Source organism: Ursus americanus, chromosome 12 (genome assembly GCF_024610735.1).
Source record: "Ursus americanus isolate L20-20 chromosome 12, mUrsAme1.1.p, whole genome shotgun sequence".
NCBI classification, from domain to species: domain Eukaryota; kingdom Metazoa; phylum Chordata; class Mammalia; order Carnivora; family Ursidae; genus Ursus; species Ursus americanus.
In genome coordinates this window covers 18,386,227-18,411,293 of record NC_142138.1, presented here as the reverse complement: position 1 = coordinate 18,411,293, position 25,067 = coordinate 18,386,227, and the positions used below count along the sequence as shown (strand labels likewise).

The 25,067-nt window shown below is 43.3% G+C and overlaps 1 protein-coding gene across 6 annotated transcripts in view; it reads right to left on the bottom strand.

Annotated features, from left to right (window-relative positions):
* Positions 1 to 16,938: 16,938 nt before the first annotated feature.
* The window catches only part of PATJ (PATJ crumbs cell polarity complex component), a 345,082-nt gene continuing 336,953 nt past the window's right edge, over positions 16,939 to 25,067 (bottom strand). For 4 of the 6 annotated variants that reach the window (XM_087865951.1, XM_045802203.2, XM_087865949.1 and 1 more), the window contains 2 exons: positions 23,458 to 23,581; positions 16,939 to 18,935 (listed from right to left, as the gene is read on the bottom strand). In XM_087865951.1, coding sequence (XP_087722077.1) covers positions 18,789 to 18,935; positions 23,458 to 23,581 — 271 coding nt within the window. In that variant the 3' untranslated portion in view covers positions 16,939 to 18,788. The remainder of the gene's footprint in view (positions 18,936 to 23,457; positions 23,582 to 25,067) is intronic. The other 2 variants (XM_045802205.2, XM_087865950.1) reach the window with 1 other exon arrangement.

The window sequence follows — 25,067 nt, the reverse complement described above, 5'->3', positions numbered from 1 at the left end:
TAGGATAGAGAAAACAGATGTTTGAGAGCTTTAATTAGTATGGATTATTTTTCAAGTACGTTCCGTTACAGGATTTTTCTGTCCTTCGGTGCCCACAGTTCTTGGTCACCCGGCTTTGAAGAATGAAGAGGGAGACCAGACAGAGTGGTGGGCCGCAAAGCAAGGTTCACTGAGCGAAGTGATAGCACAATGCTCCCGAGGAGGGAGGGGACCCTAGAGGGTTGCCGTCAGAGTTTCTAAGTCTAGGGGTTTTTATGGGCTTCTTGGAGGGCTGTTTAATCTGATGAATCCTCCCCGCACCTGTCACCCAATCAGGTTTTTGTCACCTACTATCATGTGGGGAAACGGCGGAGGGCTCCTTCCAGGGTGCTATAAAATCCTTGTAATGGTGGTTCCTTTTAGGGCAGGGACCCCCATCCTGGCCTACCTGCCTTCCAACCATCCTTCAAAGCTTCCGCACCCAAGACAGGGCTTGAACTCACAACCCTGAGCTGGAGAGTAGCATGCTCTACCCCCTGAGCCAGCCAGGCAGCCCTGAGTTAGTAAAGATTTTAAGCAGAATTTTGGCTGAGCTAGATGAGGAGAAAAGTAGCAAGTTTTGTTTCTCAGCTCTCTTAGCTTTAAAGTTCCTGTGTCTGGTGATCAGGATGTCTTTTTACTTCGTAGTGCGGGGAGAGTGTCTTTCATAGGGGAGATTTGTTTCCGCTTTCAGGAGGATGGAAGAGGGTCTGAGTGTCCTTGCACCAGCTATTTCTGTAGTAACTTCTATTCAGAATAATCAATATGCCAAAGTGGCGGCCTGCCCTTGGCCCTACAGTATCAGTTGTTGTTAACTGAACACAGCATGTGGGGATCCCAACTCAACCACAGAAGAGCACACCAAACAGGGACAAAAAGGAATATTTGAACAGACTGGATATTTGATGATTTGAAGAGATTAGCTTTCATTTGCATTAAGTGTAATAAGGGTACTGTGATTAGGTGTTTAAGAGCGTAAGACCTCCCCCAGCCCTGTGTGCAGCAATTTTGGGGGTGAAAAGCTTTGAGCCTTGGGCCTTGGGTTTAATGGGCCCATCAAGGTCTATTTATTGTAAGAAGTGGAGTCGGCTTCGGTTGCAACCTAGAGCACAAAGGTGCCAGCTGGAGCCCGCTGTCCCCGGGGTATGCGGAGACCTTCCGGAGGGCATGTGGGCCTGAACAGTTGGGGCTTTTTACAGTAACATAGTACCTTATTTATTCTATCCATTAATAATTAATATTTGAGAACACTTACAATATTAATGGAACTTAATCTAAGAGAAGTTCAATTTACATTTTGTTTTACATCTCAATACATTTCAATAAGAGAGACAGTCAAAATAATCATGGTCAACATTAGAATGTCAAAAACTTACAATGCTTAGTGCTACTATGCCTACATTCAGTAGTTGTTTTTTTTTTTTTTTTTGTAAGATTTTATTTATTTATTTGAGACAGCGTGAGCAAGAGAGAGAGCATGAGCAGGGGGAGGGGCAGAGGAAGAGGGAGAAGCAGACTCCCCGATAAGCAAGGGAGCCCAAAAGGGACTAGATCCCAGGACCCTGGGATCATGACCTGAGTGGAAGGCAGATGCTAACCCAATGCTTTCCCCAGGTGTCCCCCTTGGCTTCTTCCTGCTATTCCTTTATGATTTTATGAATGGGATTGATTGGAGAGGTATTTATGTTAATTCCAAAAAAAAGTACACAGCCAATTGCTATAGTTATAAGGAGGTAGACAGGTCATGCAACTGCCCAGCGTTTTTGAGGCCAATAGGCTAAGCTCAAGAAGTTTAGCTAAGATTCAGGAATAAAAGCCCATACCAGATACAGTATGAAGCCAAATTGGGGGGGTAAGAAAACCTTAGGACCTGGATAAATCACTTTTTTTGGCATGGCAACAGTGAATTTTCCACCATTTTCCCTGTGGCTTTGGACAGTCTCAGGGCTGAGTCCTCTGCCCAAGCGCCCACCTGATAGTAGCAGGAAGGTGAGGGAAAAGATCATGGCGCCGCAGTCACCTGACCTACACTTGGTGGTGCCCAAGTAGCTTTAAAACAAACTACCCAGGAGCTTTGGGCAAACAGGGTGAACAAGCAGGCTCCCAGGGATGACCACCAGTTCATCTTTGAGTCTGCCTACCTCTTCAGACTTGACTTGCCTGTCGGGAGAGAAGATGTTTGCTGGTTCCAGTTGGATGACCAAGTTGACACCCCTTCCTCATGCCAGGACAACCCTAAGCCTGAAAGGAAGGTGTTCTTGAACTTGTAGCAGAATGCTGAAGAAAACCAACCTGGAGTTCCAGCTGAGACACAGCCCTTATACACTCATTCTCCTTGGAATGCCCTTCCTCACCCTAATTCTACCCTCCGTTCTGGGTCAGTCAACTCACTTGTCAAATATTGTGTATGTACTATGTGCCAAGCACTGTTCTCTCAAAGTTTGGCTTTGATGACACCTCCTCTAAGAAGTAGCCTTGTTGGACTCTGTAGCCTCAGTTAGGAAGTCTTCGGAGGGCCAGCATGCTGGGATTTCAGGGGCTCATTACTCTGCAAGTTTCCTTGGAATTCACCAATGCCCACTCATAAAGCTGGCTCCAGATTCAGGCTGTTGGGTTGAGATCACCACTTTGCCAGCTATGTGACTTTGAGTAAATGAGTTACCCTCTCTGTGTGTCTTTTTTAAAAATCTACAAAGTAGGCAAGATAGTACCTACTTCATGGTGTTGGGAGAATTGGAGATAGTTCAGTAAAGTACCTTTCACAGAGCTTAGAAGTCAATAATACATGCATATTGAGATAGATTTGTTAAATACAAGAAAGTACAGGGGCGCCTGGCTGGCTCAATCCATAGAGCATGCAACTCTTGATCTCAGCGTCATGAGTTTGAGCCCCACGTTGGGCGTAGAGCCCACTTAAAAAATAAAATACAAGAAAGTATAGAGAAGCGAAAACACCTCCAACAAGTTGATGCACATTCTTTCAGATTTTTCTACACACACACGTACTTTACATAAAATATGAACCTCTTAGTGACCTTTCCTTCTTTTGGAATTCTGATGAGATTCGAGTTAAACATAAAAAATAATTGGGGGAGAAATATATATATATATATATATATATATGTATAATTCAGGATCTCCAGCTCTGTTTCCTGTAAAATTAGAAATCCTATGGTACCTACCTCATAGGTTGTGGATTAAATGGAGTAAAACATGCAAAAGTTTTTAGAATAGTGCCTAGGGCAGGCATGGTAATCCTCAGGTGTTTGCTATTAATATTGTTAATTTCATCAATTGCTTAAATGCTTGGCAGGTTTTTCCCCCCATCAAACAGGTCTTACATATTTTTTTTGGTTAACATTATTTCTGGGTAATAATTATTTTCATTGCTATTGTGAATGATAGTCCCCCCACCCCCATTTTTTCTTTCTGGGAAAGTAGTAGCTGATATCCTATTGCTAATAGCTCATGGCCTAGCATCTCCTGGGAAAGACAGATCTTGCAAACAGATTAATTTTAACATACCATATTAATTGAAAAGATAATGATAAGCAGTGGTTCTATGAACGGTAGAGAAGGCTGTCAGCCAAACTTGCGGGGGAGGTCTGGGGAAGGTTTGTTAGAAGCTGTAATAGGGGACTGTGCCTTGAAGGACAAGGCATTTTGCACACCTTGCTAGTGATGTGCTCCCATAACTGCTTACCTGTTCCTCAGTGAAGGTGCCAAGGTGAGGGGGCTTTGCCTCCTACTCCCACTGATGTTAGGACTTCAAGTAGAACATCTGTCTTGGGACTAGAGACCCTCTCCCTTTCCTTTTCACTGCTCTTGTTCCTAAATTTCACAGAGAACACCTTATTCTAACAGCTAGCCCTGAATTTGCAGCCAAAAAACCCAAGGGATTGGTTGCAGCTCTCCTTTGGGATGTAGTACTGTTCTAGCCCAGAGGACATATCCTAAACTACTAATCTTTCTCTGGAGAAGAATGGTTTCTATGGAGACAGGATACTTAGTCCTACCTGTTATTAAAGATTCTGGTTTCTTGTTTCTCATCACAATTTCGGGGTGGGGGTGCTCCTCTGTATTCATGTAATAAGAGCAAAAATTTTCTTCTGAACAAGATTCCTTCTGAGGGCACATGAATCAGGTAAATGGAAAACCTGCGCCACCTTCTGGCCACGAGTGTGAGTAGCTTTCTCAAAACCCATTGTTCTTTCATATTAAAGGCAGGTTTTTCCCTTCTTGTCGCTAAATCTGAGGCTCTGAGCACTTTCAGCGTGTGTTCAGCAAAGACTCACCTGAGTTAGGTTAATGCATATTCTGACTCCTGCACCTGCCTGCCCCGGGGTGCTGATGAAACTGTTCACGGACCACACTCTCAGAAACAGTAACAATGATGGGATGAAGGCCAAAATGTAAAACGAAAAATGGTTTTGTTTTGTTTTTTTAAAAATGTTTTCTAATTAAAAAAGAAAACACTTTTGGGGTGCCTGGCTGACTCAGTCAGTGGAGCATGCAACTCTTGATCTCGGGCCTGTGGGTTGAGTGTAGAGGTTACTTAAAAATAAAATATATTTTTTTTAAACCCATTTTTCATTAAAGTGTAAAAGTTTGGGAAGTACAGAATATGAAAGATGAAAATTAAAATCACATATAATCCTGGCAAAAGCATCGTTTTATAGTCTTTCTTAATGTTTTTTCAGTTTTGTGTCTGCAGTGCAAAATTTTCTTAGAAAATATGCATCATTTTCCTTTGGGAGGCTCCAAGCTATATGGTATTTAACCATCCCCACGTGGGTTACTGATGGCCCTTTAGGCCGTTTTCACTATTATAAATAATAGTATAGTATTGGTGTGACCATCCATTTACATTAGTCTTTGTGTACAACTGTGATTCTTTCCCTAGAGTGTAATGGGAATGACTCTGGTACAGACTTATTATGGTAATATCGCCAGTTTGTTGTTTCTTGTTTCCATACATTGGCCAGAACTTCCAGAACATGGAACTGCATAGATGAAGGGAGTCAATCCCTCTACAAATGTAACCGTCTCTAACTGGAATAATAGAGACTATCCTTCCAAATGTCGGATGGAATTTTACAACCCGCAAGGTAGTTCCTCTCTAGGTATAGTTTCTTCTGTTCTTTATTTCCCTTTCTCCTTTTCCCCCAAGCTAAAAAAAAAAAAAAATTGGAGTTTGATGATTTTTCATTATTAGCTTCGTTTTATCTATTTATTTATTTTTAAAGATTTCATCCATTTATTTGTCAGAGAGAGCACAAGCAGGGGGAGGGGCAGAGGGAGAAGCAGACTCCCTGCGGAGCAAGGAGCCCAACACAGGACTCCATCCCAATCATGACTTGAGCTGAAGGCAGACACCCAACCAAGCCACCCAGGCATCCCTATTAGCCTAATTTTAATGAAGAGGTTGGAATAATAGGAGAGTTTGGTGAGAAAAAAAAGATATACCTTTTTTCATGATGAAGTATATGTGATATACCAAGTCCAGTCCTACTTTATTGAGTGCTAACTTGGTAAGGCACTACGTTAGGCCCCATGGGTATCAAGTAAGTGGTGATCTAATTCACGACCTAGAGAGTAACATAGGTATGAAAATAATTACAGAAAAGAAGTGATGGATGCACTAATAAAACAATGCTCAAGGTATAGATAGACTAATAATAGGTAATTCATTTAACTTTCCTATGTTATGTTATCCCTTGAAGTAGGTTTTACTCTTATCATCATCATTTCCATTTTACAGATGAGAATACTAAGGCACAGAGTAACTTGCCCAAAGTCCTAAGAGCCAGGATTTGAACCTGGGTGTTCCTGCTCCAGAGTCCAAGCACATAACCATTAAACAATAATGTCTCTCTGCAATACCAAGCAGGGAAAGACTATAACTCTGGGGGATCAAAAAGTCTTGTTAAAAATTAAAACTTTCAACTAACGTTCATTGAGCATCTATTAAATGGCAAGCACTGTGCAAAGAGCTGGATACACAGTGGTAAAAAGGCGGTCACGGTCCAAGTCTTTATTAAGCTTGCAGTCGAGTGGGGCAGCCATACAGCAAATAAATAAAACCACAAATGGATACATAATTATATACTTTATATATATATATTGTGTGTGTGTGTGTAATGAAGGCAAAGAACCAAGTACTAATATAAAAATAATAATAACAGGCTGAGGAAGAGGAATTAGATGACGGTGGCAGCAGGCATGGCCTCGCTGAGGAAGTGACATGCAGGTCTGGAGCTGAAGTATGAGGAGTTAGCCAGACACAAAAATGGGAGGAAGAGCTTGAGTAGAGGGGGCAGGAGCTCAGGGCAAGAGGGACTAAAAGAGAGGCTGTGATAGCAAGGGAGGTGCTGGTAAGAACAGATCGTTCTGGGTCACATTAAAGAAACAGGGCTTATTCTAAGGTCAAGGAAGTATTTGAAGCAGGGGTGGGGAGGAAGTTACAAGGTTCTATGAATATTTCAGGATCATTGGCTTCTATGGAGTATGAGTTGAGGGAGAGAGGAAGAACTGGGAGAGCAGTTAGAAGTCGGTCCAGGCACAGAATCACGGTGACCTGGTCCAGGCTGGTGGCTCTGGACACGGAGAGAAGTGGGCATCCTGCAGACATACATTAGGGGCACAGCTAACAATTCTGCTGGGTAGCTTAGATGTTGAGGGTGACATCTAAAGGTTTGACTTGGCCACCTGGGTGGATGTGAAGCTGTCTACTGAGGTGAAGGAGCCTGGGGGTGAACAGATTTTGGAGGGGTCACAGATCTCTCAAAAATCCAACTCCCAGAAATGAGCTTTCACTGGAGTTCAACTGGCTTAAATCCTGCTGCTTTTTTCAGCCTAATTCACACTCGCCTCCCAATTCCTCTTCTCTTCGATCTCTAAAAACAATCATAATCACCCCCAAATAAGCACTGGTCTTTTCTTCCTCTTGTAGGCGCTTGTGCTATGACTCCAGAATATGAACTCTTCTTTGGTTGTTCACCCATGTGTCCCTCTTCTGAGGGGCACATTCTATTTTCTGTCTTCTTCCCTGGTGAACTCCCCGCCAGTCCTCCCCATTCACAATTGGTAGGTTTATCACCCCCTCTGCCTCCATGTTATTTGCAAACCAGTTTCAAAGGGGAGTGCAGGACTAATTTGAACATTGGTGCAGCTATCTGAGATTTTCAAGCCCCAGAAATCTTGTTCTTGACTCCATTATTAGAGTGATTTCTTTCAAGGGCACACGAGATCACAAAACTCCCCAGATGAAATGATCTCACTGACTCCAGAATGCGGAAAGGACGAGTTCCAGGCTTTGTCAAGTGGCCGAGAGGGTCCTTCCTGACTTAGACCCTTTGGTCTGCCCAGTTATATCTTTCCACTTCCCTTCCCACATTTTCTGTTCACACTCGACCCCCCCCCCCCCAACTGAGCAAGTCAAGGGCAGATAATAGGTCTTATTCACTTCGGTATCCCCTGAGCCTAACATATAGTCAGCTTGAAATAAGTCTTACATGAGTAACTGAAAAAGTTTTATTGTACCTCATGTGTGTTTTTAAAAGTTAATTTTAATGACTGCTAAATCTTCTAGCACTTTGTAAGCGAATCCTACAATAGCAATTTTATATAAAATACACAAGAAAATGATAAATTCCAACAGGAGGACTCCTCCAGAGTGCAGGTCCTGGAAGGGGCCTGGATAAAGGGGGCAGGGGGCGACAGCTGAGGACTGAACTCCATGCCCAAGCTCTTACTGCTCAGTGTCAAGGGCCACGCAAACGGATCCAATTTAGGTAATGGAAAAGCGAAGATTTCAAGGCAATGCAGCTTGGTCATAGTCAGGACCAAACCACGAACAGCTGCGAGGATGTTTGCCTTCTTGTTAACAACGTGGCCAGGTGCGAGCACCAACATTCTGACATTCTGCCCGCATTGGAGGTCATGCAAGCTTTCACTCCAGCCCGGACTCCCCTGCCATCCCTCGCCTCTCCAGCTGGTTCCCACCGAAGGCTCAGCTAAATGAACTTTTTTTTTTTTTTTTTTTTCTGCTGGCGCGGCCTGGGATTGCAGAGACCCGGGGACTCGCTGCTTCTCGTGCGCCCCCGCGCGGCCGCCTGTGAATTCGCAGGCTGCCTCAGGCCGTGGCGCGGCTGCAGCGAGTCGGAAGGGAGCAAGTTTGGGTGCAAGTGGTCCGGGGTTTTCGTTTCTAGCCTCTGCAGGGGGAAGAGAATCAACCCGCTACTGAAGCACGTGTCCTGTCCTCATCAGCGTGCAGCAAAGCAAACGCCTGGCAAACCTCCCTGGTTAGAAGGCTCACATGGCTGGTAGAAAACCAGTGATCAAGGGAGGGTTGTAAAGAGGACGTAATTATATTTCAGCTATGGACACATAACTCCAAAGGCTGTGGGAGAGAAATCGCAGTGGTGTTTCCAACAAGCACTTGATCTCTCGCTCAGATCTTTAAGCCATATTGTATTGATGCGGCTTTGCCTTGTTTAATGATCACAAATAATGGCATCACAAAGCCTGTGCAGTGGGCGGGGCTTTCAGATAAGGAAATCATCTGAGCAGTCAGGACGCTAGGGGAATGAGGCGCAGGTGGGGTGGGGGGGTGGTCCTCGAACCCCCTGAGGAGACAGGGAGCCCCTCTCCCACCCTTCTGCAATGGCTTGAAACAAGTGTGTTGTGGCCTTCCCACTCCTGAAAGCAACCCATTTTCAGTTTAATTCATGAGTCAGAACTGGGCAGTCTGGCCCGCCTTCTATTTGACAGCCAGAGAAGGAAGTCTGAGAGCAGATGGGGAGCTGGTTTTATAGAGACAGCGTGAAGCCTGCTTCCACCCGTTGTGTGATTTCCAGCAGGTTTCTAACTTACCTGGTTCTCAGTTTCCTCTTCTGTAAGCAATGGAGACAATAATACCTATCGTGAGCTATTGCTGTGATGATTCATTGAGTTCCCTACCTCCCAATATTTCCTTATGCAAAATTTCAAACATACAGTAGAGAATTTAACAGAGTATCCACCAAGATTGTGTCATTTTTAAAAAAGATTTTATTTATTTGACGAGGGGTTGGTGCACAAGCAGGGGGAGTGACAGAGGGAGAAGTAGAGGAAGAAGGCAGACGCTTAACAGACTGAGCCACCCAGGCACTCCAAGATTATGTCATTAACATTTTACAAGACTTGTTTTGTAACACCTCCTATCCGTCCATGAATCCATCTTTTAAAAAATGCATTTCAAAGTAAATTGCAGGGACACCTGGGTGGTTCAGTCAGTTAAGTGTCTGCCTTCAGCTCAGGTCATGATCCCAGGGTCCTGGGATCGAGCCCCTCCTTGGGCTCCTTGCTCAGCGGGGAGCCTGCTTCTAACCTCTCTCTCAACTGCCCCTGCTTGTGCTCTCAGTCTCTCTCTGACGAATAAACACAATCTTAAAAAAGAAAAGTAAATTGTAGAGATTTTTTTTTTTTTAGAAAAATGGTATTGGGGCACCTGGCTGGCTCAGTCGGAAGAACATGTGATCTCTGGGTTGTGAGTTCAAGCCCCACACTGGGCGTAGAGATTACTAAAAAAAATAAACTTAAAAAATTGTATTTGGCATATTTGCCTGGCCAGATATTTCAATTCAACAAATACTTGAAAAACTACTTTGTGCCAGGAACTATGCTAGGAGCTGGGGATGCAATAATGAGACAAGACATTGTTTCTGTCCTTAAGGTATTTAGAATTTGGCGCAAACAAGAGGCAGGTTAACAGGTACCTACTCTCCCAGGGGCGCCTGGCTGGCTCAGTTGGTAGAGCACACGCTCTTGATCTTGGGGTTAGAAGTTTGAGCCCCACATGGGGTGGAGAGATTACTCAAAAAATAAAATTAAAAAAAACCCCACGAAACAAGATACCTAACTCTCCCACCATCTAGTTGACATTATAGGGAAGCTCAGGGTGATCAGAAGACGTGGAGAGAGTTTTATCTGCATCTGGGGGGTCGGAAAACTTCCCCGAGGAAGTGGCTTTTAAAAGGCTTTATTATAGTCTATAAATACTGTTATATACATAGTGTGATGTGCCCATAACTAGCTTTACACTCCAGGGGTGGTGAGCTAACACTGGAGATGTACCCAATCAAGAATCTATATCCAAAGATGGATAATTAGCAATTGAAAGACCATATACTCCTGGGATGGCTTTAAACATCATCTAAAACTAAAGGGTGCATTAATTACCTTAAGGGTAACGTTTTCTTTTCCTTTTTCTTTTTAAGTAGGCTCCATGCCCAACATGGGGCTTGAACTCATAACCCTGAGATTAAGAGTCCCATGGCCTACCGACTAGGACAGCCAGGCCTCCCTTAAGGGTAATTTTTAAATGCATGAAAAGAACGTGTTCAGGGGCACCTGGGTGGCTCAGTCGTTAGTGCCTGCCTTCGGCTCAGGGCGTGATCCCAGGGTCCTGGGATCAAGCCTACGTCGGGCTCCATGCTCTGCTGGGAGCCTGCTTCTTCCTCTCCCACTCCCCCTGCTTGTGTTCCCTCTCTCGCTGGCTGTCTCTCTCTCTAATAAATAAATAAATCTTTAAAAAAAAAAGTATTCAAAATCTGTTGTTGGTAGAAAGATGGAAGAGGCACCCCCTTCCCCTTTGCTTAAACAGCATCTAATGATCTAAAGACCAACACCTTCAGGGGAGCCTGCTGGGTCTGGAGCTCCTAGTTCTGCTTTTCCCCCTCCCACCTCCAGCCACCTCCTCAGGAAGGGTTTATTATCTGATGGGACACAAAGTTTCAATGTTGTTGCAATTGCCTTGGGAGTGAAACTTTTTAAACCAGGTGTTTGTGGAAAGGACCTTGAACAACTGTTCTTAACCCTGGCAGCACGTTAGAATTCCCTGGGAAGCTTAAAAAAAATCCTTGGGTCTCACCTTCCGTGCCCCCCGAGCTCATTTAATTGGTCTGGGGTGTATCCCAGGCGTTGGGCATTTAAAATAGCCCCATGTGATTTTAATGTACAGCGAACGTACTGGCCTAAAACAGACACAGTGGGCAGCTCGCTGAGCTTTCTGGACGGGTGGGGGCTGTGTCTTGTGCCGCCTGCTAATTCTTGTTTATATGGGTAGCTAGCTCAGTCAGACTTGGTCTTGATGGAACATACCTCAGACAGGAAGGCGGTGAGGGAGGAGGCCTGCATTCCTGTCTGCCTCTGACCTTTTGGAGGTCATTGGTATCTACCAAAAAGAACTTGGCGATTGAAAATTACCAGACAGGAAGGAAAAAAGGGAAAGCGCTCTAGCCTCGGGGTTTTCTAACTTCACTGTGTATCCAAATCAACTGGAGAGCCTGTTAAAACAGATTTCTCAAGGCACCTGGGTGGCTCAGTCGGTTAAGTGTCCGACTCTTCATTTCGGCTCAGGTCATGATCTCAGGGTTGGGAGATCAAGCCCCAAGTCCGGCTTTCCGGGCTGAGCATGGAGCCTGATTGAGATTTTCTCTCTCTCAAAAACAAACAAACAAAACAAACACAAATTTCTGGGCCCTACCCCAGAGACTGGGTTGGTCCAGGGCAGAGGATACATTTGCCTGTCTCCCAGGTGATGTGGTCATAGCTCAAGCAGCATTGCTTTCCATGCTAATGAACAGATCGTGCAACGTCCTTAGAGTGAGACCTTGGCTTATTCTGGGAACCATCTGGTGGCATGAGTGTTTATATAACTGCCAGAGATTTAGATGGAAGCTAATCACAAAGTGCTTCAAAAACATGCTGAGTTTGGACTTTACTCTGAGCGCATGAGAAGTCATCTCCTTAGGTATATAAATACCTGGGGGTCCCTGGTGATGAGACAGCGGAAGTAGCAGCTCAGGTGTCTGCTCCTGGGGGATCGGGGCAGGTGGTAGCGGTGATAGTGACTGCTCCACAGCAGAGGACACCAGAGGGGGTGGGAGGCTGGGAAAGGGTTGAGAACAAGGACAGAGACCACTTCCGTGTTTAACTTAAGGCAAGGCCATCCCTAAAGGAGTTGCAATCTGGGGCACCTGACTGGTTCAGTTGGTAGAGCATGTAACTCTTGATCTTGGGGTTATGAGTTCAAGCCCCACATTGGGTACAGAGATTACTTTAAAATATTAAAAATAAAATAAAGGGGTTGCAATTCGAAGTCCCATGATGTCTGTGATAGTTAATGTTATATGTCAACTTTGAGGGTGCTTTTGGATGACACTAACATTTAAATCAATAGACTTAGTTAGCAGATTGCTCTCCATAATATGGTGAGCCTCATGCAATCAGTCGAAGGCCTGAATAGACCAAGACTGGCCTTCCTGAGCAAGAGGAAATTCTTTGGACTTCATCTGCACCATTGACTCTCTTGGGAGATGAGCCTGCCAGCTCACACTGTAGATTCTGGGCCTGCCAGCTTTCATAATTTTATGGTCCAGTTCCCAATCTTTAAAAACCGATGAGTCCTATTCCTCACCTCAGGGTGGCCCTGGAGCCTGTTTTCAAACAGCTATCCTGAAGTTCCCAGGAAAATAAATCATGACTCTGGCCTCGAGGGGCCTTAAATACTAGAAGGCCCACCTTTAGTCCACCATTTCTTCTGCTCTCCCAGAAGAAAGCTAGGCCCAGGACCGGCCAAGACATCAGGCAGTTGACACTGTACCTGTCACCAACTATGGCTACCTTGGGAAGAAGAATGCATAAAGCATGAGGGTTATGGGAAGTCCTATCTTGGAAATTCTTCCCAGAATGTAGAGGTATACGGGGAGTTGGTAGCCCAGGTCTTTGTTTTTTTTTTTTTTGTTGTTTTTTTTTTTAAGAGAAAGACCTCTTTCTTCAAATTAAAAAAAAAAAAAGATTATTTATCAGAAAGAGCGCACAAGCAGAAGGAGCGGCAGGCAGAGGGAGAAGTAGGCTCCGTGCTAAGCAAGGAACCCGACGTGGAACTTGGTCATGACCTGAGCTGAAGGCAGACACTTAACCAGCTAAGCCACCCAGGCGTCCCAGACCAGGTCTTTTTTGTCAACAGCTAAAAGATAGGTCTATTTTTATTTTCTAGGCTTTGTTTTTATTTTTGTCTTGAAAGTGCCTTGTGTTGCAGAGCTGTTAGGCAGAACTGAAATACGCTTTAAAAATTGGGGCTAACTTAGAAGCCCTGCAGGGGCGCTCTACCATAGCCTCTGCTAGACTGATGGATTCCCACTGAGGTTTCCTGAGGACTCCTCTGCCTGCAGATAGCTGGGCACCTGGGCCGCTTACTTCCCCTGGCATCGCTCCCACCGTGAAATGGGAGTGGCAGTGTGGCAGGCAGGGCAGACTCCAATTCTGAGTCTGCCACCATCTCTAAAATCTGATTCTAGAAAGAGGATCACAGAAATTTTTGTTCCTATATAACTTGGCCCTGCTTGGGTCCTAAAATGTGACAGCAACATCTCAGGGATTCAAGACCAAAGCTGCTTACTTGCTCCTTAAAGTGACTGGGAATAAAATACTGCTGAGAAGGGGTGAAAGTTAAAGTCTTTTACACACACACACACACACACACACACACACACACACGCACACCCCTCTTCCAAATTTTAGTTTATATTGGCATTGTGCAGACAGTAAAATGTTTCTTTTTTAGTCTTTACTTAAATATAGGGAATCTGACAATTGGGAGTCAAGCTGTCAAAAACTTTGCATTAGGCTGACAAAATGGAACTATTACCTAAATTAAAAATTTTATGTTCAAAAAAGTCTATTCTGATTGACTTTCATAGAAAAATATAAGTATAAATAAAATATAAAATAGAGGAGGAAATTGGAGCTAAAAAGTTTCAGTTGCTTATAAAGTTTGAAAACTAATGCTGTAAGGAGAAGGCAATGTTGCTTGAGCTCCCAAGAGAAGGTGGTGGGGGTTCTGATCCTGATTTAAAAAAGCGTGTTCCTGAGAAGGGACTGCCTCCTTAGGTCACACGGGCAGGTGTGGCTGTGGGCAGAGGTGTGGGAAGGAACCGAAGGTTGGAGTCAATTCCAGAAGCTGGGAAAAACCAAGGGGCTTACTGGTATACTGCCTGTTTAAGTGCAAAATGCTGACAGAAAATTGAATCATCATATTTATGAGAACTTGATTCCCGTCAGCATCTTAAATCCCTTTGATTTGATCAAGGATAAAGGGCTGAAGGGATTTTGCTTTTGTCCATGAAGAATTAAGTGCTATGGGAATTGCCTTCCTGCTGTAGTAAACACCTGGAAAAGTGGACATTATAGATGAAACAACAGTTTTCAGATATTAGACAATTTTTGTCCCTGAAAGAAGGGAAACAAGGCCCACAACGGCCGCAGTGTCCCACCAGGAGGCAATATCCAGGCTGCAGCTCAGGAAGGGGAAACTGAAGAGACTCCATTGGTAGAGGAGAGATCAAAGTCCAGGGAGGCCAAGGTGGCTGGAATTTGTAAGACAGAATACTGGACAGGAAGGAGCTTCACAGAGGCGGAGCTCTAGAGATCTGCAGAGGGACCCCCTTAGTCTTGGCTGGAGTACTCATCTGTACGTGCATGAGAGGAAGTCGTCAAGGCCAGGAAAGAACCACCTGGAGTTTAGGCAGGGCTGTGAATAGTTTCCAATGTTCAGGATGGAAAGACCTAATAATACACCGGCATTGGGTAGAATTTTTCTGGATAAATCCTTAATTTAAGCGGGGAAAGATTAGCCCTAAACTCAAGCCGCATGAGACCCAGCCGAAGAAAGTCTAAAAACAACACTTGAAAGGATCCAACCGATCACAACTTAAACTGCAGGTAAGAACCATCCACTGCTATTCAAAGGAATACAACAAAATCCACCCAAAATGTAGATTTACAATGCTTGGCATCCCATAAAAATCAGACATGCAAAGAAGCAGAGAAATAAGACCCATCCAAAATTAGAAAAGATAAATCAATCAACAGAAACAGCCCCAGGAATGTCAAAGACAACGGAATACTATAATAGACAAGGACCTTAAACTACTACAAGTCTTCAGATATGTTCAGGTATGTAAAGCAGGGGCCAAGTACACATGTCCTATGAGCCAAATTTGGCCCGCTGCCTGTGTTTGTAAATAAAGCTTCATTGGAATACAGCCAAGATCATTCATTTATGTATTGTCCATTGTTGCTTCTGTGCTACCATGGTAAAGCTGAGTAGTGATAAAGATGGCAAAGGGCTGCGAAGCCGATGATGTTTATTTTCTGATTTTTTTTTTTAAAGATTTTATTTATTTATTCGACAGAGATAGAGACAGCCAGCGAGAGAGGGAACACAAGCAGGGGGAGTGGGAGAGGAAGAAGCAGGCTCACAGCGGAGGAGCCCGATGTGGGGCTCGATCCCACAACGCCGGGATCACGCCCTGAGCCGAAGGCAGACGCTTAACCGCTGTGCCACCCAGGCGCCCCTATTTTCTGATTTTTTATACCAAATGTTTGCTGACCCCTGATGTAAAGGAAAACATGAACATGAGGAGGGAAATGAAAGATATGTGTGTGTGTGTGTGTGTGTGTGTGTGTGTGTGTGTGTGTGTGTATCCCAAATAAAACTTCTAAGGATGGGACATACAGTGTTTGAAAAGTTTCCTGGCATACTGGATGGAATGAACACAAAGAGGAATCTGACCCAATCTGCTTTCAAAGAAGCTCATGATCTGGTGGGGTAGGCTGACCTCTTTGACAACAGAGGGGCGGGAAGTGTGTGGCTTGGTTAAAAGAGGAGCAGTTTGCAATTCCGAATTCCTGGAATTAAGGTGTGTAGCAGGTTAAGATTCCTCACCAAAGGGTTGATGGTCTTTGAAGCACCTTGCCCGGTTCCGGAGGTAGGAGCGCAGGCCCATGGAGTGGACATTACCCCCTATCCCAGTGGCCTGGCCGATGGCAGGAGCCCTGGTTTCAGTTCGGTTGTGGCTTTTTGATAGCACAGGCTCTCGCTCCTGAAGCTCACGCCATTATAAACAGTGACACAAGCTGCTGATTTGGGGCAGTAGTTCTGAGCTAAGCCACCCTCAGAAATATGTTTTTTAAAGGTCATTACCGATTGAAACACAAATCATTGGCATAAATGTCTAATTTCAAGCCACTCCCATAAATGGGAAAAGAGGTTTATTGCTAATGTTTGTTATGTAATACTTCACCATGAGCCAGGCACTAAGGATTCGACCTGGACTTTACCCACAGCAGTACTTAGAAACCACCCACCTTCACCCTTTTCTAACTGAAGAAACTAAAGCAAGGGATAGTTAAATAACTTGGACAGGGTCACGAGGCTGGGGAGTCGGGATTTGAACTCGGGGGGATGCCGAGACTTGCCCTCTGGATGACTATACTGGCTCTTTTATAAAGCACCTGTTCTAACGCCTGGCAACACACTTGTCACGAGGCAGCCATTAGTGGAGCCCGGACTTTAACAGGACCGGGAAACGTTGTGAGAAGTCAGATCCGCCTCCCCACCCCCATGAGGGAACAACATGGCTTAAAAAAAAACCAAATCAGATGTAGAAATTACACTTTTTCATATATAATAAGATTCCATTTGCCCTTTAGGCAACTACACTTATTTAGAATCTTTGGAAACAACTCACACATACATTCGGCAGTTTTGCTTCTCCTGATTTACTTCCCTCTCATGCTGCCTCCAATCACAATAGATTTCCCAAATGGTGAGGCCAAGACAATAGATGCGGCTATGAGACAACCACTCTCCTCACAAATCCCCATCTTCGTGCCTTCTTAGCTTGTCAGTAAGTTCTGATGCAAAAAAGCATTTTTGGCAAGGCAATTATTTAGTAGTCACGGAGCAGAGGCAGAACCAGTGATGAGAATTTTGGTCAATTTACTGCAGCAAGGAGTATAAAGCACAATTCCTCAGTAGACTTTTAGTGGCATGACCTAAGAGCATAATGTATATGAGACCCAACAGCAATGTATTATTTCCAAATGTGTATTTAATGGCCATTTCATCAAAATCAAGCAGAATCACATTTTAAAAGTAATATATGAAGTCTTTTGCGTGTGTGTGTATACACACACGTGTGCACACACACACACTTTTTTTAAGGTGCATTTTCAAGTTTTATTTGGGCTTCATTTCTTCTTGGCTGCCTCAGGTGTTCTCGCAGGTACAATTCGCATAGAACTTCTGAGGCTGAGAGCTTCTCATGCACTGAAAGATAAGATCCTAACGACATTGCACATCTTGGATGCATCAGAAATTCCAAAAGCCGTATGTAACTTCAGAAAACTAAATACCAGTCAAGAAAGACATTGTCAACGTAAAATTTGTCAATACTTTGGAATAGCCACAAAATATTCTGACAAGAGCTAATGCACTTTGTGATTACGTCTACTCAAAGGTAATTCTCAATTAAAATCGGTAATTATTAAATAAAATTTTTAAATTAGAGCCCATTCCATTTTGATAACGACTGTGAACTATTTGCAGCATTGTATTTGAGTTCAAAGATGCTAAACTACTACTACTGATCCTGGCACTCATCTTTCATGGTACATTTTTTTTTACAGAAGAACCTATAACATTCACTGATAAACATCTCCCCCCTTTTTCTGCTGATACTTAAATAAGAATGCCCCTATTCAACTTTAAAGGTATTTTTTGTATTTTCTGCTGGAGTTGCTTTCTTAGCATGTAAAACTTTAGCAAATGGGAGGCTTCCTGAAGATCAGGAAACATCAGCCAAGGAGCCCCCCTCACTGACTCTTGGGCTGAGTTCATTTCCACAGTCACTTTGTGGCTAAGCACATTGCTCCATCCCTATGTTCCTACAGTTTGTGCTGCTAGATTGACCAGTATGGAGCCAAGGGAAAGGACCCTCAAATTTGCCACTCCACTTTGCACAAGTTCAAGGCCACCCAGACCTTGTCTGACTTGAGGGAAAACTTACTGATCTCTGCAGACTGGTTCTGGGGCTTCTACCTCCTTGTGTGAAGACTGAAGGGGGGGAATGATGGCTGCCTACTGGGATGCCATTAACTCCAGCTGAACTTCCTGGACTTGAACATAATTTAGCATGGTGAGAATTCAGAACACGGATGCTAACTGTTCCTGTGGAGAATAAGGTGCATTTGCTCAGCGGTATACATTTATGTAGCCAAGAAAACAATTAGAAAGCCTTCCAGAATTTTCAGATTACAGTCTGTAAACTGACTCATCATAATCACCAATGACTAGCTTATAAAGATCTAACCAGAGAAATAAATTTGAGACTTATTTGACTCTAAGTTGTGCAGAAAAGAGCACAATAATTTCCCATAGGAGAAGTGGGTGTTTCATCTTGGGGATCAATGGTAACTTAATTATACTACTACTGTTTTCTGGCATACTCGAAGAGACAATTAGCTTAAGTAAATCATGAGTGAGATGACAAGTTGCTTAACATTTGTTTCTGTTCATCAGAGGATACGTGAGCTTGCTGTTAAGCCTATGAGTGAGGAGGGATGGGCAGAGAAGGGCACGGGAATGAGAGGCGGTTAACTTCGGTTTCAGCAAATATAATCAGAACCAGTTACTACTAGTGGCTAAATATGGATGTGAGATGCAGATCAGGTAAGACTAGTTCTAGCTTTAGAAGTTCACCTCACCCAGAGGTGACGACTGATCTGGGCAATTCACGTGAAACCTAGCCGCCTCTCCCGAGCAAAGAGGGTGAGGTGCTAAAGGAGGGCGGTTCTAGTGGGGGCTGCTCTTCGTCCTCTCTCAGAGCTTCGCGCCCCGCCGGATGTTCTACGGCATCTATCTCGTGATTAGGACCCGGGGCTCACGACAGCACAGTTAAGATTACAGTCCCTTTCTGGCGTTTTAGAATGGCCACAGCTTGCTCATGGGTAACACCTTCCAGCGTCTCGCCATTAACAGCTAAAATCTGATCGCCTCGCTTCAACCGGCCGTCATCTGCAGCGGCTCCCTACAAACAAGAGACGTTTCAGTTTAATCCGGGACCAAGCAGTTCACAGATAATATTAATATTATGGTGTGCTCATGAAAAGAGTAACTTTAAAAACTACCAGGTAAAGTGATTTCTAGGTAATGTTTTTCAACCAGGAAAATTATGAATGTAGGATATGTTATTTGAATAGTGATTGAATGGTAACCATAATTACGCACTGTTTAGTTTACATACTAGTTTAGGTAACATACTAGTAGAAATGTCCTGATATTCACATTTCGTTTAATACAAGTAGGAGCTTATTTCAATATTCAGTACGGAATGGAATTTGAGTGTCATATTCATGAATACATAATATACTGACAAAGGCAGTGCTGAATCTGGTGTTAGCCTTATTGCCAATACCATCATTTATATAGGGTTTCTATTGCATTACTAAGATATCAGCATTGAGGTGATCTGTCAAAAATAAGTGTAGCCTTGGGGCGCCTAGCTGGCTCAGTTGGTAGATCATGAGACTGTTGATCTTGGGGTCAAGGGTTCAAACCCCATATTAGGTGTAAAGATTACTTAAGTAAATCAACTTAAAAAATAAATGTAGCCTCTAAATGGGATGAATTGTACGTTATGTGCGTTCTATCTCAATAGAGTTGTTCTACGTGAAAGTACACAAAGTGTAGCATCTCTAAAATTTTGCAATATCATATTCAAAAGCTTCCACTGCATTTATCTTTGATCATTTAGGGTTCTAAATGATTACTTTCATTATATACTCAGTCATGCATGGCTCCTCAAAATGGCATGAAGCCAGTGAAACTTGGGCTTTTTAAAATTCTAAAGCCAAGTATCTAAAAATACCATATCACTAGAAATATTCTGGATGAGTAAAGAAAAAAAATAACCTAGGAAATGATTTGTGGGAGGCTTTCTCCTTTTGTTGGGCTGTGAAAATCCCTTGAAAAATTAGTGCCGGAAGAGTTCCCTAAATGATGTTGAAGTGCTGGGGAAAATAATCAAGGCCCACAGGTGGCCTGTCCTGATGGACTCAGTCAGGAGTCAAACTGAGGGACTAACTAATGCTCCAGAGACCTGTGTCCACCTGCAGTATGAAGGTCCTCAGGTGACGGGTGAATTACCTAGAATCTCCAAACCGTGAAAAGAGTGAAATTCTGGTATAATGGAGTTTTAAAGAATATTCAAAACCAGGTCTGTACTGGGGGGAAATACCAAAATTAAATAACTTGTAACTTCATTAAATTTTTTTTTAAAGAAAGTATATTAACTGCAATACGGATAAGATTAAACAACTTGTGGATAAAATCACAATTATTTGGCTAACTTGATTTTATTAAATGTTACATCTAAGGGCTTTAGGAAGCCTCAGATATCTATGTAGTTAGTTGAAAAGCATGTCCAGTTTTTTAAGTTTTCATTTTCTGGGATGCAAAAAAGGATGACTTCACTGACGTCTCCTACTTCATCAGTATGGCATTTGCACACTAAGCGAGGGAAGGGAGAAATAAATGAGTCACAGTCAGACCTCCTTCTACTTCGGAAATGTGGCTCTACCCACTTGCTGTGTCCCCAGCATTGGCACTTAGCCCTCCCTGATGCTGTAAAATAGGCATCTACTACCTATCTCTTGGCCTGTTCTAAGGACTGAATGCATGGTACACGGTATTTACTCAATAATGGTGGTAGTGTAATAAAGTGAACCGAGCTCATGTTTTCAGATTTCACAGTCTCTGAAAAGCTGTTCCCTAAACGTTCGGGATTGTTGCGGTCGTTGTAAGCCAATTTCTTGTTGGCTTATGGTAAAATCTGATTGCTGAGAAGACTGAGACCTAAAGCTGGCTTTGACTTTGAAGTTTCCAACCAAACACCTGAAAGAAAATGGAAGGTTCTGACAGCCCGTTAATCAGACTGACTAAGTCCCAAAAATCCTACACATTCAAAGTGCCTGTCATGCTTCCTATTTCTGGAGGGGAAAAAAGACCTCAACGGGCCAAATTAATTTCTTAGTTGAGCAAGAGAATTATTAAAAGAAGCTTAGGGACATTAAAAAGGTCCCATAAAAACCCACACCTTGTGGGCATCTGAGATCCAGAAACTTGAGAAGACAAACATTTTTAAGAATAAATGATTGTTGTTGGGCGCCTGGCTGGCTCCATCAGAAGAGCATGTGGCTCTTGATCTCGGGGTCATGAGTTCAAGCCCCATGTTGGGGTGTAGAGATTACTTAAATAAATAAACTTAAAAAAAAAAAGAGTTTATGTTCATTGTTTAAAAACACGGAAAACATATAGCTATAGGTCCTTCCTCAAAATTCCTATGGGGGAAATGTTAAGCTTAGTGTCAAAATTCATTTTTAGAAGGATTTCATCGTTTAAAAAAAAAAACCCAAAAACTCTTTTGCCAGTTTTTGGTTTATTGATTCTCTAAAGAAAATTTTTAAATTTGGATATATTGGTTCATTCAAACAAATGAAAAAAGAAAAAGTCACCCAATGAGGTATCATTATAATAAACACCATGGAACAATCTAAAAATAATAATTGTTTGCAGTAGAATATTCTTTTATTGAGATTGAACTAAGCAGGCCATTGGCTAGAGCTTTAGAACATTTTTTTTTTTTTAATTCAGAGCTTTTCATTTTCAGGTGGGCCTCACTTTACAAACAAAGGTCCATTCCTTAAAAAATAAACATATCAAGGATGTTCAAGATTTCCTCCTGGGTTACCACTTGCAGAGGTGCTTTCTAAATGAGCATTTTTCAATGAGGACCTTTGAAAAGAGGTTCTGTCAGAGCTTCAGTCCATTCATTATCCCCACTACTTTGTCCCACTGTGATCTGATGGTGGTTTCTTTTCAAACCCACTAGCCAGGCACGGCCATTTCGTCCTCAGCTGTATGCTCTGCTGACCTGACCGAAGGTGCCTGGCCCCAGTCCCACTGTCTATGAGTTGTCTAGATCGGTGGAGCTGGGTGGCTGCTAACTCTGGGCTGCGGGTCAAAAGCCTGAGAAGCTAACCGGTCCTCTGTTTGAACATCGTGGATCCAGCTCTACAGTTATGAAGTGAGCAGGGGATTACAAACATTCTGGAAGGGTTTTATGGAGGCAAAGGCAGGGAAGTAAACGTGTTTTTCACGATTCTTATCTATGTAGCTGGCTCTTTTAAAAGCAAGTATAATAATACCCCCAAAGAATAGTTATCACAACTACTTATGGTGTTGTCTTTGGAAAAGGAGGGTCTGTAGGTAGCTTACCACCTTGGGAATTATCAGACTAGGGCAGCACTGCTATCCAGAATGTTTCTGATCTGCCTTCCCTCTCGCCTTTTGCCCACGACCAGGTCAACAGATGTGTAGTTTGGGAATAACATGTCTTCTTAATAGGCTCCCAAACAAATTGGAAACAGGTGGGTAAATCTACAGCTGCCTAACATGTTCCAAAAGGAAATGCCAAATGACTTAAGGAGTATGTCAGGTCATGGTTAGGTTCAATTAACAGGTGATAAGAGCTGCACAGGTAAAAGTGAACTTGTTATTTAATGTATAGTGTAGCTTTCTAGAAAGAGTATCTATCTTATTCCTTCTCTTGAAGACCTTTATTTCTTTAGGAAAAAGCAGGAGGGATCAATTAATAAACAAATGACTACCATAAAACCAATGAAGAATAAAGTTGTACTAGCAATACTAAGTCCTTTTCAGAGACCTCCACAATCTATAATAAAATTGAATTCCAACTTTTAAAAATCACAACAAAGTGAAAAATAACTTATCTAAGGGGCGCCTGGCTGGCTCAGTTGGAAGGGCATGCAACTCTTGATGTCGGGGTCGTGAGTCTGAGCCCCACATAGGGTGTAGAGATTACTTAAATAAATAAACTTAAAAAAAACAAACAAACAAAAAAACCCCAACTTATCTAAGAGCCATCTAGAGGCAGCAGTAGGAACGTACACCATGACCTATGTATCAAGTAGGATGTATTGGTGTATTTAGTTCCTGAAAAGCACTACTACCCGTCTGGAGTCTACTTTAGTGGCCTGATCCTGCAAGTACCTTAGCAGAGGACTGGAAGAGAGAGGGCAATTTAAGCTGAAGCATCCTGAAGTTAGTGGAGACGGACAGCCATTAATGCTGTACCGACCCGAGGCTCGTACAGAGCTTTCTGCCACGGTCCTCTGCTGTCATCTCTTCTTGAAGGAGAAAGCCAAACTTTTGTTCTAGCTCAGAATAATACTTCCAAGGTCAGCTTCCAAAGAGCACGACACTGCTCCTTGTGTTCTTGAAAGAAGACACTCTTTAAAATCTACTTTTATAATAGGGTCCAAAGAAAATTACACTTCCTGTAACTCCACTCTTACAAAAGAACTCTTCTTTCCCTAGTCTGGTGCGGGAATGTCCTACACAAGGTTAAAATGAAATAAGCATACAAGCACACACCCAGGTATAGCTAAAAGTAAGCAAAGCAAAGCACTTTAAAAAAAATCTCACCTAGGTTAAAAAAAAAAAAAGTACAGTAAAAAGGAAAAAAATACCTTTGCAAATATAGTCTTGACATAAATTGGCAGGTCTCCATGGGGACTTCCATAACCCCCTACAATACTAAACCCCAATCCTTCAGAGCCTTTCTCCAAAGTAATAATCTTAGGTGGAGGTGTTCTGAAAACACAATGCACGCTGTTTAATTCAAGAATAGATATTGAGAGGGAATTTCATTTTAATGGAAGAACACAGATTTGAGAGAGACTTTCATACTGCAAAACTATGAAGGCCAGTTTATGAAATCGAACTCTTGGCAAACTAGAAACTTACTTTTACATTTCCCATGTCATGTGGGACTGATGAGCAATATGTCTTTAATGACTTGACGTATAAGGGGTTTCTCTTTCATAAAACTCACTGTTTTTTAATTAAAAATAAAGTCATGATGCTGAGGTTGTCACAGCACCCTTCTCCATGCTTAGTTTTTAACTCTGACACTTCCTGTTTAAAGCTGAATGAGACTGTCTTTATACCCTCAAAGAAGGTGCGGGAAGACGGAGAGGTGGGGTATCGCTTAGCTTAGTGGCAGGCCGCCAGTCTGCAGGTGGGCTTGGATGAAGGGCAGGGGACACCAGCCCAATAGCTCAGTACGCTGCGGCTCCTTTTCTGCCTCCGTAGCCTCACACACCCGGCCCACCACTTCCACCTAGGGGACCCAGGGTGGGAACTCGTTCTTCAAAGCCCACCTCCAAGGTGATGCTTTCCCTTGGGAGAGTTAGCCGATCCTGCTTCGTGCTCCCTCTGCAGTGGGTCCCGACGTCCCACTACAGTCCTCGCTATACTGTGGCGTGACCGCTGAGTCACCTTTCTCCTCTACCAGACTACGAACTCCTTAAGTCTCTGTCATCTCAGTATTCCCAGCTGTCTGCATTGTGCTTGTCACAAACTCAGGATCATGACTGTGTCCGTGAGACGTGAAATCCAGGAGAAAAGAGAGAAACCAAAGAGAAGCAAAATGGATAAAGGACAGTCTGTTCCAAATGGGTAATTTAGATTTTCAAAGTTTCGTCCAGTGTGGAAGTCTTCTCTCTTAGAAATAACATGGCTAAAAATTAAATGATCTACGTGGGCTCAAGTAGTTTAGCTTAGCGAATGGCAATTTCTTCTTCCCAAATGTCCTTGTCCAAAGGGTAAAAACCTAAAGGAACCCTGGGATCCCAGCGCCTGCTGTCTTCCTCGTGGGAGGTTCATATTTACACACTGGTCGCCTCACTTGGTTTGTGGCAGCATGCATGTCCGAGGGGCAGAGCCGGGTCCCACCAACTCAGCCGTTCGCGGCTTTAGAGAAATTTGCAGAACTGGGATATAAGCCACCTTTGCATACGCTGTTCTGTCTGACTAGAATATTCTTCCCTCTCCCCCTCCTCAATTTTGCCCGGCTTATTTTTGGATTGATTGTCAGCTGGTTCCCACCGATACAGGTCGTCTGTTGAGGTACTTACTGGTTGTTTACAGCTGGCAATCCATAGTAATGGCTGAATGTCCATGTCACAGAAATCGTTAACTGTTCTGAATGCCACTCCTGCTTATTCTAATTCTTCTAAAACTAAGCCAAAGCACCAGTGTCTCCAACGACACGCCCTAACGGGGTTGTGTCCCACTT